This window comes from Onychomys torridus, chromosome 4 (assembly GCF_903995425.1).
Source record: "Onychomys torridus chromosome 4, mOncTor1.1, whole genome shotgun sequence".
Lineage (NCBI taxonomy): Eukaryota > Metazoa > Chordata > Mammalia > Rodentia > Cricetidae > Onychomys > Onychomys torridus.
In genome coordinates this window covers 21,727,477-21,742,607 of record NC_050446.1, presented here as the reverse complement: position 1 = coordinate 21,742,607, position 15,131 = coordinate 21,727,477, and the positions used below count along the sequence as shown (strand labels likewise).

Sequence of the window (15,131 nt, the reverse complement as noted above, 5' to 3'; positions counted from 1 at the left end):
GCATGTCTGAGCTAACATATAATTTTCTACTAAAATTATTACTCAATGTATTTGAAACTCTTGTTTAAAACTAGGCAAATAATTGCTGTGAAATTGGGAATATGCTAATGGGCACAGTGATTTAGATCTTTATCTCAAAATAGTAAAGTGAGATTGGTATACATTATTCAGCTTCACACTTCCTCAGCAGATCCAAATGCTTTCTTGGTTAGCTCTATGAAATGTGTGTAACATTTTTAATGGAATATCAAAGGTAAGATAGCAGAGATATTTGAACATAGAGCAGAGTTAAGGCAGAGAATTGTACAGAAAAGGCCTGGGTTCTTGGAAAAATATGTTATAGAAGGCATGTATTATAAACAGATATTTCTTATAAACTTTAAATACTTCTGAATTCTTTTCTTTACAGGGTCTTTTCCCTAGCTACTATTAAACTGTAAAAACACATTTAATAGAACTTGCTTTGTGGAAGGTGTAGCTAATTTTAGGAGGAAGAAAAAGTTTCTCTATTCCTCTGCTACATTCTTCTTTTTCTTGTTTGAGAAGAAAGATATTTAAGACATGTTTTTTAAATAATGAAAACAATAATAGCATTTCCTAGGGAAATGAAGTGAGGATGAGGTTCTGTTTAACTTATCTGTGATAAGGTACTTAGGGTCTCTGGCTTTTATGAGTTAAAGAAAGAGATATACAAGACACTCCAACCCTTCTATTATGACAGTTTATGCTTCCTATACAGGTTATTTAACTCAAATGTCTGGGAAATAGACACAATTACCACCTTCTGGAATGCTACTTAAGTTAAACATTCCATACAGATTAGAAACCTACTGTACAAAATATAACTCATTTTATGAAGAATTATTTCTTCTTTAAGCTCCTGAGTATTTTTGTGCAATTTAAAATTTAGACAAATATTGCTTGAAAGTAACTATAGTAGAAAAAGAAAAAAATTTTTTTTCCCACAGTACTGGAGTCTCTTTCTGAGAGTTCATATGTCCTATGCCCATGTACATTTTAATCATGCACTCTTTCAGCTGTTATCAATTTAAAACCAATGAAACTCCCACACTGAGTCCATTTGAGCAGTCAATTTTAATATCTCCAGGCATCTGTAGTTATTCTGAATGGGCTGCAAAAGCAGAGCTAACAAGTTAAGCTCTACCCATAAGTCGGCACAGGCTGGTAAAGCATACATCAAGCACAGACAGTTAGTCAATACTCCAGTGTGAAAAACCAGCTAGCCACCTTAAGGAGAGCAATACATTCATAATATGCTCAGCAGTCTGCTTTGCATTTCTTTCTTGATGGCTAAGAGTTCAGCTCTGTCGTCAACAGGGTGGCTTTCAAGCACCCCAAGAAGTACATTTAAGGAAAAGCTGGTTACTTTTGGGATCTGTATGCAAAGTTTTTAAAAATGAGAGTAAAGGATGAGGGAATGTGCCTTTTGTGACTAAAAATCTAGAAAGTGTCTCAAATGGTCGCTTTTTTAAAATAAGAAAATAACCATATGTTCTGGATCTTTGAGCACGGGCCTCTACTTCAAATATTATGTCACTGTCAGGCCATGTGTCTCAATGTTGTGTTTGGAAAACATGGCTGCCAGAAATACCTCGTTCCCTCCCAGGAGTGACTGCAAGGCAGGAACTGTCTCCTGCAGACAGAAGATGACATTGAAGGAGCAGTATTCCAACAAGATCAAGGCAGTCACCACTTCCATCAAACTATTCCTAACTTTTGGGCGATGGAGCCCTGGGGGAGGGAGTGCAGGGTGTTTATGACATTTAGCCGCTTTCCCAGAACTCTTTTATGTACTTTTATCTTCAAAAAGAAAGAACATATTAAAGAGACATAACTGAGGAGGAGCAATACTACATAAAGTTTATGTTTTCCGATCTGTTGCCCCAGAAAATGCTTTGATAGTACATACTTGGAGCAACACAGATCATTTCAAAGAATATATAAGAGATATACCTCTAAATAATGCAGTTTGGCTGGCATGGAGAGACAGATAATTGTGATTAATCAAATTCTGATCAAACATATTGACTTCCTGCCACAGACAAAAGTAAAAATTCAGGAAAAGAGCGTTTGCAATTGGAACTGTTTTCCTAATGAATGAATTTTATAGGGACTGGATGATGTATTTTCTTTTTAAGGCTGGTTCACACCATGTTGCCCAGGCTGGCTTTGAGCACCTGGGCTGAAATGAGCCTCTTATAACAGGCTCTCGAGCATCAGGGACCCAGAGCAAGCACCACTACACCTGGCTTGAGGTGGTTAACTTTAAATCATTAATAAGGTAGAGCAATAAAACAGAAGAAAGTTACTTTATTTAGAAAAAATAGTGATGTAATTTCTTTATTTTTGTTTTGGAAATTTATGGGGTATTGTTGATTTATTATAGATACAGTGATTTATTATAGATATGAATTTGGGGGTGTTTGTAAGCCAAACTGTCAGTGATGGTAAAGGATACTGAGAACACTCCCTTAATCTTAGGATATGTCAAGATGAAATGTTGACATCAATACTTCCTTGCTTGTAGCAGTCTAGCACATCTGCTCAACATTGTCCCTGATGAGATACTTGCTGTGAGAGCTCTGGTGTGGGTGATTTTTAGAGACACACTCAACATACACATACTATAGATTCTTAAATCTTACTTATATCATGCATAAGGACAGGGTAGACCCCAATTCTCAGATATGTGGTGAAATCATCTGCCTGGCTGCATACAGGCTGCAAACATTTATTTCTATATTTTTTTCCTTCTTTAGATCAGGATAAAATTATGCTTCAATCTCCTAGAATTAGCTACTTAAAAAAAATGAAATCAGCAACTAACACTTTGTATGGAGAGTAGAATTGTAAAAACTATAGGGGAAAAACTCAGTATTTAGAACTGGCTTTGGATCTTGTTCACAGGTCCACTGAGGGCATGGGAAGGGGGTTCTGAATGCTGACAAAGGCCTTATATCTCTTTAGAGAGGAACGATTTAGGATATGATGAGAGGCACAAAATATTCATGAACTACTTGCCTATAGGGCAGTAGCCTTCTGCCACCTGAAAGAAATTTCCTATCAGCCTGACTTTTGGTCATCTACAACTAATCAAGAATATGCTTTGGAGAGTGTTATCTACTTTGGGTTGTGCAATGATGGGCTGTTTTGATCATAAACACATATACACAGATGTATACCTTTACACATTTTGAGTTAGTGTAACAGTGTATGCTTAAAACATGGCATACATTCACAGGATGAAGCCAAGGACAACACTATCTACTACTGCTTCTTTTTTGGTTCTCATCTTCAACTTCTTTTATTTTAAATTTTATTTATTTTTATTTTATGTGTATGGGTGCTTTGCTTAAATGCATGTCTGGGTACCACAAGTGTGCAGTTCCTTCAGAGACCAAAAGGTGTCAGATCACCTGGAGCTGCAGTGATGCCACGTGGGTGCTAAGGATTGAATTTGTGTCGTCCAAAAGAACACCCAGTCGTCTTAACTACTGAGACATCTCTTCAGCCTCTCTACTTCTTACTTCACAGAAACCTGACAGTCCTCCAGATGGAAGAATCAAATACGATATTCCTAATTGGTCCTAGAATTCTACTAGACCTAAAGAGTCTAAATTCTATATATAATACCAGTGTTTTCTGTCAGGGAATGGTGCTTGGAAATCATTGACTATAAGCCAAATACTACTTTTCTCTAACATTTTCAATTCAGTTTTTGGTCAAACCCATTTATGTAAGGCAAGCTCATGGATCCAGAGGGAAGATACACATATATCTTATATTCTCAAATAATATTACATTCTTCTAATATCTGTAAAAAAAAGTCTCTTTCCATATGAAAACAAATCCTTGAACCACAAGAAAACCAATTTGTTAAACTGGCTCATTCTTTTTCTCTTACATAACTAGGTATTTCCCTTTCTGGATCTCATTTTCTTTCATTGTCCCAAAGTTGATATGTTTTTAATATCCCATAAGACCTGATCATTTCCTCCCTGGATAACAGGCTGTTAAAAGACATAGGCTACCCAGGTGCATGATTTCCAGAATTTCTCCATTTCTCATGGTAACCCAAATTTTATTATTGAACAAAAGCTAGCTATGTGGTACTCTATTACCAATACATTTACTCCTAAGGAGCCTTTAAATAACAGAAACTTCCCAGGACCTATTAACGCAAAGGAACCAGGAAGCTTGTAGGCCAAGATAAAGAAGCTTAAGGTTGGCTATTAATTTTGGCTAATATTAAATCATGACATAGCTCACATATAAGGATCACAGTTCAATTATAAGCCATAAAGAAGTTTAAAGAAAAGAAGATTTATAAGATATTTTTAAGCACATTAGTCCGTATTGTGGAAGCTGTAAGAGTGCTTCATGCCCAAGTAACGATGGACCCACACCCTAGTGTATAAATCCAAATACAAGTATTCTCAGCCTCATAGTGAGAAGTGGCAAAGTTGAAAATGTCTCAACTGAAAGCTGCCTTGTACTGATGCTCAGATAGATTTTTCTGCAATTAATAGTGTTACAGTAAGGTTATTCTGTCATCCATATGTTCTACAAAATTATTTAAAAATACTTTCCTTTAACTCAATTGTTTTAGTATTCATAACCACACCTGGAAAACATAGGACTGACTTGTATTTGAAATATGAATGGTGAATATTTATTTCTCAATAACTGATATATTTTTCAAAAGTACTGTGACTTTTCAAAGACATTTTCTTCTTTGACAGCAATTTGAAACAATTAGTTGTGCTTGTGTGGGTAATTACTTAAATGTCCCTGCAGTCAACTGACATGATGCAAGTGAATATAACTGGGAAAGAAAGTAGCACATGTCAACTTACAAATAAGGATTACACACTAAAGAGAATTAGAAAGACAAGCCCGAGTTCTCAGCACACTTTTCTTGAAACCAGAGTGCTCAGCATCCTTGCCTTCCTAAGGGATTTGCCAGACATTTGAGGAAAATAATTGATTTGACAGAAATACAATGAATTAAGTAAATAGTAGGACTCAAATGAAATGGATGACTCCAAGAATGATAGTATTTTAAAATAAAAAAATCAAAATTCCAAAGCAACAAAAATTCCAACTTATGTCTTGATATAAGTTAAAGAAAAACATACACATATATGTAGTTTTAAATCAGTGAAAAGAAACATACTAAGTACTAAGTGTTGTTAGTGACTGCCACCGAGTGATCACCAAGTTTATCCTCATGATGTGGAAGAGAATGAGATATGCACAAAGAACAAAGGAAAAAGAAGAAAGAAGTCCAGATAAAGAATTATTGCCAAACATATAAAGACTGAGGTGTAAGACCAAGAATTCTTTCAGACTAGAAGAAAAAGTAAGACTGGAAAAGCAATTCATTCTTGTGATCTAACAGTGAGACCAGAACTCAGAGAGGAACAGGACACACGTGGAAGGAATGTGTCAACACCCAAACAAAGAGAAAAGCATTTCAGAGTTGAAAGGAATCATTATCCTTGGGATTAAGTGCTAAGCAGAATAAATTAGGCAAGTGTTGTCAAGGATAGACATTATCTTGTTTATAAAACTTAAACACAAAATACCGAATGATTTTAATTTAAGAGAGAAAAAAGTAGCCATTACTATATAAAGGTGAACAATTATAAAAGTGGAACATGTAATACTATCATATAGAAGTAGTGGAATTTTACATCCAACTGAACTACTGGTATAGTATGTGGGTATTAGCTGGGGGATAGAACTTAGTAATAAAGAAAGTGCTTTTGTAGCATGAACATGGCTCTGGGCTTGATCTCAAGCAGCACATACTTACACATACACACACACACACACACACACACACACACACACACACCAAACAAACAAATACAAAACCTTGCCCCAGTTGGGTTGGTGGAAATATGAGGTCTTCTGTCAAAACAAACATACAATCAAACAACCCCTCGCAATGTTAGCTATAGTGAAAGTGTTTTCAAAGTGAGTTAATGATTCCTGTTTCATATAATAACAAAGGGACTAGAAGAAGAAGGAGTAATCACAAGGTTTGTAGGAGAACAAACACAACCCAGAACACTTAAGGCAAAACCAGAAGTTGTGGAGACAGTCTTCCAAACTGAGAATGCTTTATGAATTTAGAAGATATCCAGAGGAAAAAAGCAAAGGATGTAGAGTAGAACAGATACATGAGAAATCACTTGATGGAACAAAAGCCAAGTTAGCAAGACAAGAAAAAGAGAATTGTTGTGAGAGGGAGCTGCACACAAAAGTCACAATTTAAAAAAAAATCAGATTGACTTTAACTGGTAAAATGTAACCCTGGGAAACAAGGACATTATCCGTTGTTGTGGGATCTGTCAGCCATGGCATTGTTCAAGAACTTTAAGAATGATAAAGCAAGATACTACAACATTAAAGATACAAAAAACAAAACAAAACAAAACAAAAACAAACAAACAAACAAACAAACAAAAAACCCTGACAGACTAGTCAGCATTAAAGATGTGAAGGATATTAGCAAACTAGTCTGCACCCACATAACCATCACACAGATATGGAGCTCACCTCCAGAAGATCCAGTGTGACTTTCCCTTAAGAGCAAAGTGGGAATGGAGCTAGAAACATTGTATAATAACACACATTCTGAGATTCCTCTGTTATCTTTAAATCTTTAAGTAGGTTCATGTACTAATGATTAAACATAGAAGCAATATGGTATTAATTTTACTTGGGTTCTATCCATAGTAAGATGAATAAAACAATTTTCTAAGCACATAGTTCTATTATTTTTCATACCAGGAAGCATTGGTTGTTCCTAAATAAAGCAACAAAAGCCCAAACACCAAACAATTGTTACCTTTTCTAAAAGCTCTAAACCTAAATGATTCCTATGCATGGACACCTAATGCCATTACTTGAAAGATTACAACAGAGAAACTTGGATGAAACTAAAGAGCTATTCAGTTCCATAAAAGAGTTGCAGTTATTTGTAACCACATCTACTATCCTAACATGCACCTCTTTGCTCACACTCTGCATGTTAAACTGATTCAAGTCATGTGTCCAGTGTGGAGCTCACTAATAAACTCACACATCTGAAAGGGAATCCTTCCTCCCTTAGGCAATGCAAAACCATTTGGGCAATTACAGAGGTTATCTGTGGCTTTCCATTTTAGTATATTTGGTATCACTGTATTTTCCTCAATAGTTATATTAAAAAAATACACATAAAATTCCTTCACATCAAGAGGCTTTCCAGATCCAGATTTTAGCCTGTGCAGTCACATCCTGCCAGGTCTCCATGGTTCAAAAGCATAAGTTTTGCACAAAGGGCTTGTTACTATGTGTGCTTTGTGGACATCACACTGAGTGCCAGAGTCTACAAGGCACTGGCTTCCGTCCTCACAGTGGTGTTCAGTGAGGACTGGTTAAAGTCAGAGCTCAGTCCTTTCTACCTTTGGAAACAAGTAGATAAGAGAGCAAACACTGGAAAATGGTCAGGGCCCTGACAAATCAAGTCTGGGTCTGGAGAGTCGAAACAGAAAAAAGGCAGCTATGGCTGTGGGTCTGATCTCCACATCTAGAAGGTCACTTTAAAGAATGCAACACTCCTTAAAAAATGCATCACAGATTCATTTATAGAGAACATTAGCACTCTTTCTAAATATTCTTCCCCTGGAGAAAGTTTATTTTTTTCCTTTCCCTTTCTTTTTTCCTGCTGGGTGAAATTAGCAGTTTAACTATTCATCTTTTATTTTACATAATTTTTCTTAACTGATTAAAATTTTGATTTTACCTTTCTCTCCTAACTATGAATATTGTGCTGAAGTGCTGTATTTGACTAGCCAGATACTTTTAAAAATTGGTTTAATGCCATTTATCCAGCTTGAAAAAAAAAATCTCAGTGAAAGCCTTGAGAAAAGTTCATAGATAAAATTGAAACAAGCCAGGAAGTGACTACATTTGCATAACTTGAACTGTATTTGGAAAAAAAAAAGATGCCACTGAAGACAACAATGGAAGCTTATCAAATCAGAATTACACATAGATTTTCCATAGCTCTGCTAATGAATACTGACTCATCGGTGAGCGATGATGAGACCTCAATGGGGCTCCAGATAGGAAAGCAGGCATACATCTGTTAGAGCTATTGTATTTGCATTGGCGTGTAGGCTGCGAATTCAGACCATTCTAGAGGACGCTGGTGAGGCAAATTTGCTCACCTGATTGGAACCAGATCCTACCATTGAATGAAGAAACTGTCCATTTTACTGCAGCCTCTCTCTCTCTCTCTCTCTCTCTCTCTCTCTCTCTCTCTCTCTCTCTCTCTCACACACACACACACACACACACACACACACACACACACACACACACAAATTAAGCTTTAGGTGAAGTTGGCATTGTGTGAGTTGCTAATGAATTTTCTATGTCTCTTCAGTAGACAGATAACTTACACCTGAGTCTTTCTAAAATTGGATTTACTATAGGATAGACTCAAAGGTAGAACTGACTGAAGGTTACTCAATGAAGTTGACTTGGCTGTGTGCTGACTGTCCTCCCCAGGTGTATATAATCATTCCCATTTAACACATGGGAAAGCTGAAGTTTAGGAAATTCCCTTCTACATTGTCATCAGGATTAACTGGTATATACAAATTCTGAATTCTGATACTTGGAACTGTCTTTCCAATACATTGCTAGCACAGTTTAGGACTTTTTTTCTCTACCAGAGACATATTTGCAGAGGTATCTCCTTCATGTTGAGCTGTCATGCTCTAGGCGTCTCTGGCCTTCTTCCTAGCATTCTCTAAAACTCCGGTTTCAGTGACTAGATCCCATTATTTAAATCAGGACATATTTGACAGTGAAAAGGGCTACTGATATTAAGTATGCTGGAACAACAGATACAAACAGTACAGGCCTATGGGAACATGCTGTCATTCTCATGGGCCATCTCCCAGGACATCACTTCACTGCTCCTAGTGCCGAGGCCAGGTCCTCTGAGGCCAACTCTAGGTATTTCTTTTCTCTATAATCTCACACCACCAACTTTATTTACTCAAGGGTCATTTCTTCTGGACAACTGTATTTTCTTCTGTTACAGAACAACCCACGGAAATGACACTGTCCCGTCGTACCTTTAATGATTCCCTTTTCTTGCAAAGTTTTGAAAGAAGGTCTTCGGGAGATGAACTTCTTCAGTCTGCTCTTCACACGATTTTTGTCACTTGTATCAGAAGCACTGTGATGCAGCCGGAACACTGGGGATTAAAAACGAAGTCAGATTTTTTTTAAATTAGTTGTACAGTTTTGTTTGTGATTATTACTTTGTGTAAAAAACAAGTGTGAGAGAAGTTACAGAATGACCACCAGGATGGCTGAGGAATAAAATTTGTCTACACGAAAGCATTATGCTAGCATTACCCAATGTGCCAAGAGAAAAGGGCTAGCTATAATTCAATTCTATTTCCACTCCCTTATGTTTAACATAGAAACCTTCCTTTAGAGAATTCTGCTTCCTTGTATCTAAATTACAGCCAGAGAAAAAGAACCTAAATTTGAGGACTGCTTTAGTTCTGTTAATTTCAATCAATGTTGATTACAAGCTCTATCTACATAAGGTGTTGTTCTGAAAGCTTTGCATACCCAAATTATTTTGTTACTCTTCTTTTTTATATTATCTCATGTGATTTCTTTTCCTGGGATACAGCCGATTCTTATTCAAATTCATAAAATTTGCCTCAGAATTTTCCACATTCCTCTAATTCCTCTCCCCTCAGATCTTAGTTCTATTCTCAGTCAAGTGTGTGTCAGACTCAGTCCCGAACAAAAGCCTCTGATCATTCCACTCAATACTAAGGGCTGTGAATTCACCAACAAATGTAACCCGTAAGCTCTGGGCTTCCGTTGAGACTACAGTCCAACTATATTCACAGGCTGTTATTATTAATTACTGGTGGCAATTTGATATGACTGTAAGATAAGATATATTCTAGCTCTGCCTCCACTATTTTAACCCAATTATCAACAAAAATGCATAGTCTGTTTTTAAAATCTGCCTTGCTCAGAGGGGGAGAAATCCTGTTATCAGTCATGGAATGGTATAGCTGCATCCTCTGGAAGGATGCAGCTTGGACCCCAGGCAGGAGACAACTTCAGTTGGCCAGGCTAGAAGGCAAGAATGAAGCATCCAGCTGAGAAGGCAGAAGGAGGTGAAAATCCAGCCTACCTGGTAGTTGGACAGAATGATGAGTTTTGTTTTTAAATTAAGCTTAAAAATTGGTTTAGACCTGAGATAAGGTGCTATATAGACCAATGCTTGTCATAGAAAAAGATCATAATATACCTAAATTTACCTGAAATGAACAGTTTTCAACTATCTGTGTTTTAGGCTAGTTCAGTTTTGTTGTAGCTATAAGGGACTTTTTACATAATCTCTGTAGGTTGCCAACAGTACCTCTTCATCAGGGGTGGCAATCAAAAATACCTGTAGACATATTCAAATGTACCTTGGAGTGAGGCAAAATTTTCCTTGCTTGAGGATTATTGCCTAAATTAATTGGGACATTAATATGGCACACTTAAACTCTCCTTTCTTGGTGGTAAAAGGTTCATCAGCACATAGAGAGAACAGCTTACATTCCAGCCTAGCCATTGCAGTGAACCTCAGTGGTATATGAATAAGACTAGTTAATACCATAACTAATACTATAATACTGAGGAGAATGGTGGAGTACTACTATAGCATTAACTATTATAAATCTTTAACTATATATATTAAAACATACTGTAATCAAAGGTTCCAGGTCTGAGTTCCTGTATATGAGGCTAAAGAACACTTAGTGTCCTTCAAAACCACATGTCTTGGGGAGATTTCATTCTCAAGTCCATCTTGGTAATTGTATGGAACAACTGAATTAAAATTTTCCATATTACCAAAGATGCTGGTTTCCATTTCCTTTCTCACCTCAAAACCCTTGTGATTCCCATGACAGGGTGTCAAAAACTGTAGGACCAGGCAATGCATTTTTGTCTGCCATTATAGAGCTCATAAACATGATGTGACTAGAAAGTACTTTGCACATTAACACACACACACACACACACATACACACACACACACACACACACACTACAAATGTTACATTATGAAAATAATTATGTAGTGAGTTATATCTTTTTGGAACCCCCTAGGTATTCCAGAGATAGTATTCTCAATTTATATATATATATATATATATAATATTTATATATTTTTTCAATACCGCCATCTGGCTCCACATGTGAGAAATATCTGTAAGGTGTATTGGATTGTAAGGGAATTGTAAAGAGGTTCCTAAATGTTTTATCTTCTTTCATTCTTGCACATCCTAACAGCATCATGGGTAGGATTACACAGTTTTTAACAGAGGCAAACTCTCCAAAGGTGCCTATAATGATGATGTTCCTGAGTGTCAACTTGCATTTCCTGAAATCATAAATAATCATCCTTAGACGAGTCAGGTCACAAGGCCTTTGCCATCCTTGCTTTGCTCATTTTGTTCTAAGGGGAGTTATGAAGACGTTAAAGTCAGTAGAAGATTGTAATATATTGCATACTTTTTATTAACCAAATAACTTGAAAGAAAGTGCTATAAATACAAAATAAAAATGTAAGAAACGCCTAGCTATGAAGACAGGTCCATCTTGGGGCCCTGCAAACGGCAGTAAAAGCCTTTGAATATGGTGGTTTACAAATCTGATTTTAACAGCCAAACTTATAAAACAGTTTATGCTTTTCTGTTGTCAAGGGAGAAGAACTTGCCAAATTGTTCATTTTAAGTAAATACAACATAAGCAATTAAGGAAAGCAAAGTTTAAACACATGCCTGTGATAATCAGGACAGCTCGCTTCTGATCTCACTACTGATCCCACAGCACAGTCTCTCTTTCATTTTCCCACAGCACCCAATGACCCCACACATACTTTTAGAAACTTGTAATCACACAGTGCAAATAAAAGGACACTTTACTGGAAAATACACAGTGTGGTACAATAATCCATCATTTATGAAAAATAGAATTCAGCCTTTTCTTTTTCCTCAGAGATTTAACTACTTTTTGAGGGTGAAACTTCCTGCAGTTTGAAGATTTATGTTAAGCCAATGAGCAGTTTTTTTTCCATTCCCATTTAAACATTTTATTTGAAAATGAAAAGAGCTGAAAGAGATATGGTTTGAATTCTAAAGCAGTTAATCTGATTTACAGAGGAGAACAGGAATTTCTTTTAATTCTGTATATTGTCACCTCCATGTAAGTTAGCTTGGCTGTACATGCTTTCTGGGGTCTCTGGAAATAAAGTACATTTCCTTTATGTTTTCCTCTTACTTCTCCACTGATGGTGATATTTTCTTTGAAGCTCAATAGAATATTTTTCAAAGACCAAGAATCTTAAAAACAAACAAACAAACAAACAAACAAAAACCAGTATGCAGTTTAAATCTCAGCACATAGAGGTGAGCAGTCCTACCTTTAAACACAATTCTTAACCAGTTGAGAGATTTAATTGGTGCTAAGGTCTTGGGCTTCGGAAGGTGTTGGGATAGTGGGCTTTCTCAGATGATCTTTAGTTAATAGCGTTTTGGGTGACAGTAAACATTAGCTCAACACACATCTTACCAGACCAGCCACTGGGGAGCTCACTGGTACCTCTCCTGCATTTCTTTCCCACAGTAGTAATGGAGGAAGGGCCACACAATGTGGATGATGGTCATCTACAACCATTCTATTAAGGGTATGGGAACCACAAAAGAAAACCCCAAATCTTCCAGAATCTAACAGTTTGGATAATATAATCCAGGATCGTGTATCTGCCAGAACTTTGCTTGCTTGGGACTTATTTTGAAATATTTCCTTTTCCTGCCAAACTGCTGTTCTCGCACTATTCCCATGTCACAATTACATGTTTTCATTGTTATTTTTTTTATATTTGGAAATTCTAGGAGAGTTAAGGCTTCAGAAATGTCGCTAAAAGGGAGAGGAGTTACTACCCCTCAGAAATACAGCACTGAGCAGCTTTCAGGACTCTACTTCCTTTCATTTGACTAATGAAATTCTGTGTGAATCAACCTCAGGTGTGGCTCCAGAGTCCTCTTAACAGCCAGGAGTCCCCAGAACTTCAGTTTTCAACCAGAAGGACATCAGGGCATCGCTGGCAGAAATGGCCAATGCAATCAGTTTAGCGCCCCATGGTGTCCACAGCAGGAGATCCAGAAAGAAATGTCAAAAATAAGGTCAAGCCAGGCCCTTTATCCTCAGATGTTTTGAGGTACTTCCCAAGCCATCCCAAGGGCTGTCCTGATAAGTGTGCTGTTATCCCAACTCGGGTTTTCCAATACAACTTTCTTATATTTGGAGTTATTCTGTATCAATACTTAGCAGTACCTTACTCAAAATTGGTGGAAAAGAAACAGGAGTTCACCAAGTTTCTTTTTGGCATTTGTATGTTTCATCCCAAGGCATATACATTTGGGCTAATGATGGGACTGGAATTGACATGCTTTCCAGCATGTCCCTCTCCTGCAGGCAGTTTTAGATGCACAGGTTTTAGATGCTACAGGAGAGAAAAGGGAGAAGTTTAGGCTTAATACACTGTTGGTCATTTAACATCTCCTTTTCCCACATGTTTGATATAAATAGAAGCCATAATTTCGCCCCCCCCCCATATATACAATCTGAGAAACTAAGTTATTGAAACTTTAAGTGACTCACTCAAAGTACAAATCATGATTAAATCTGGAAATAATTAGAAGAGTTAATGCAGGGAATTTTAACAGCAGTACTTTGTTTTAACCACTTAATTCCCAGTTAGACATTAAAAAAATACAAAACAGACGATTTGATTGCTAATGGAAGGGTTTGCGTACATCATGTATTCAGTGGTCCGTATTTACGCTCTGTACCTTTTATGGAGAAGTGAGAATGCATACAGTGAAACTGTTTACTTTTTGAATAATTCTAGCTAAATAGTCAAGTCTGAGCCCATTTTTATAATCTCAGTGTTATTAAAGAGATGTGGGCTACTATAATTCAACCATATGTAAATTCCATGGGTACTTTCCCCAGTAATATGTGTATACATGTCTTCTAATGAGTTCATCGTCTGCGAATTACTCATTGCTGCAATATGCAACCTTTCTTTCACGACAGATTTATCAAGTTTCTTTTTAAAAAAGATCTTTGCACCACTATTTGAATTTATACTTTGTTTCCAGAAAAACAAAAGGGAAGAGGAGAAAATAGACCTTAATAGCTTCCATCTACTGGGTATGTAGAGAAACACAACATGGTTTTTCTCTAAAATAGGATCATCAACAGGATAAGCTATGGGTTCGGCTCATTAAAACATTCTTCTATCGACTAGATATTTTATCTTGGCTCCTCATGATTTGACACAGTGCCAGTAAACTGTTCTGAGAGCCACTCACAACTTTGATAAATTTGTTAATAAAGTAAGTGGCTCCTGAGCTAAAGCAGTAGCTGGTTTTCAAATTTCAATTATGAGAGAGGTAGCATGGATCATCAATCCAGACAAAAGCTACCGTGCAGTAGAAACCTGTTTTCTATGAGCAAAGGTGGTATATTAAAAGCAGGAATGGGTACTGCCATGATAGAAAACAGGCACAGCCAAATTAAACAAAAGGAGCCTGACAGAGAATGTGAACATTAGTCTCCAAAGAAAGAACACTCTAGACCACGGAGTTGTAAGCATGGTAATTAACAGCATAGCAGAGTTCTAGAAAATTCCCATTTAGACTTTTTGTGAAAAAGTAAGCAGTGTTGCAGAATAAAAAAAAAAATTGTGTTGGAAGTTTTTTATTATTTCAAGGCCAATCTGGCTCAAACCCTAGGATCCACATTGCTAAATTGGGGGGTGGTATTTAAACTCTCTCTCAGTGTTCACATTCACAATGAGAGCTACTAGAACATACTGTGAGTGTTCATTAGGTTCCACACTCCTGAAAATGTGCATGGTGACAGGACTGTGTAGTTTTCCTTTAACTATCCGAATTCATACCCTTTCAAATGCTACAATATAACTTTAAAAGAGAATATGCTATTCTGTA

At 36.8% G+C, this 15,131-nt stretch overlaps 1 protein-coding gene across 2 annotated transcripts in view; it reads right to left on the bottom strand.

The window, feature by feature from the left end:
• The window catches only part of Arhgap15 (Rho GTPase activating protein 15), a 606,350-nt gene that overhangs the window by 255,902 nt on the left and 335,317 nt on the right, over nucleotides 1-15,131 (bottom strand). For both annotated transcript variants that reach the window (XM_036185140.1, XM_036185141.1), the window contains exon 9: nucleotides 9,165-9,287. In XM_036185140.1, the coding sequence (XP_036041033.1) occupies nucleotides 9,165-9,287 (123 nt within the window). The remainder of the gene's footprint in view (nucleotides 1-9,164; nucleotides 9,288-15,131) is intronic.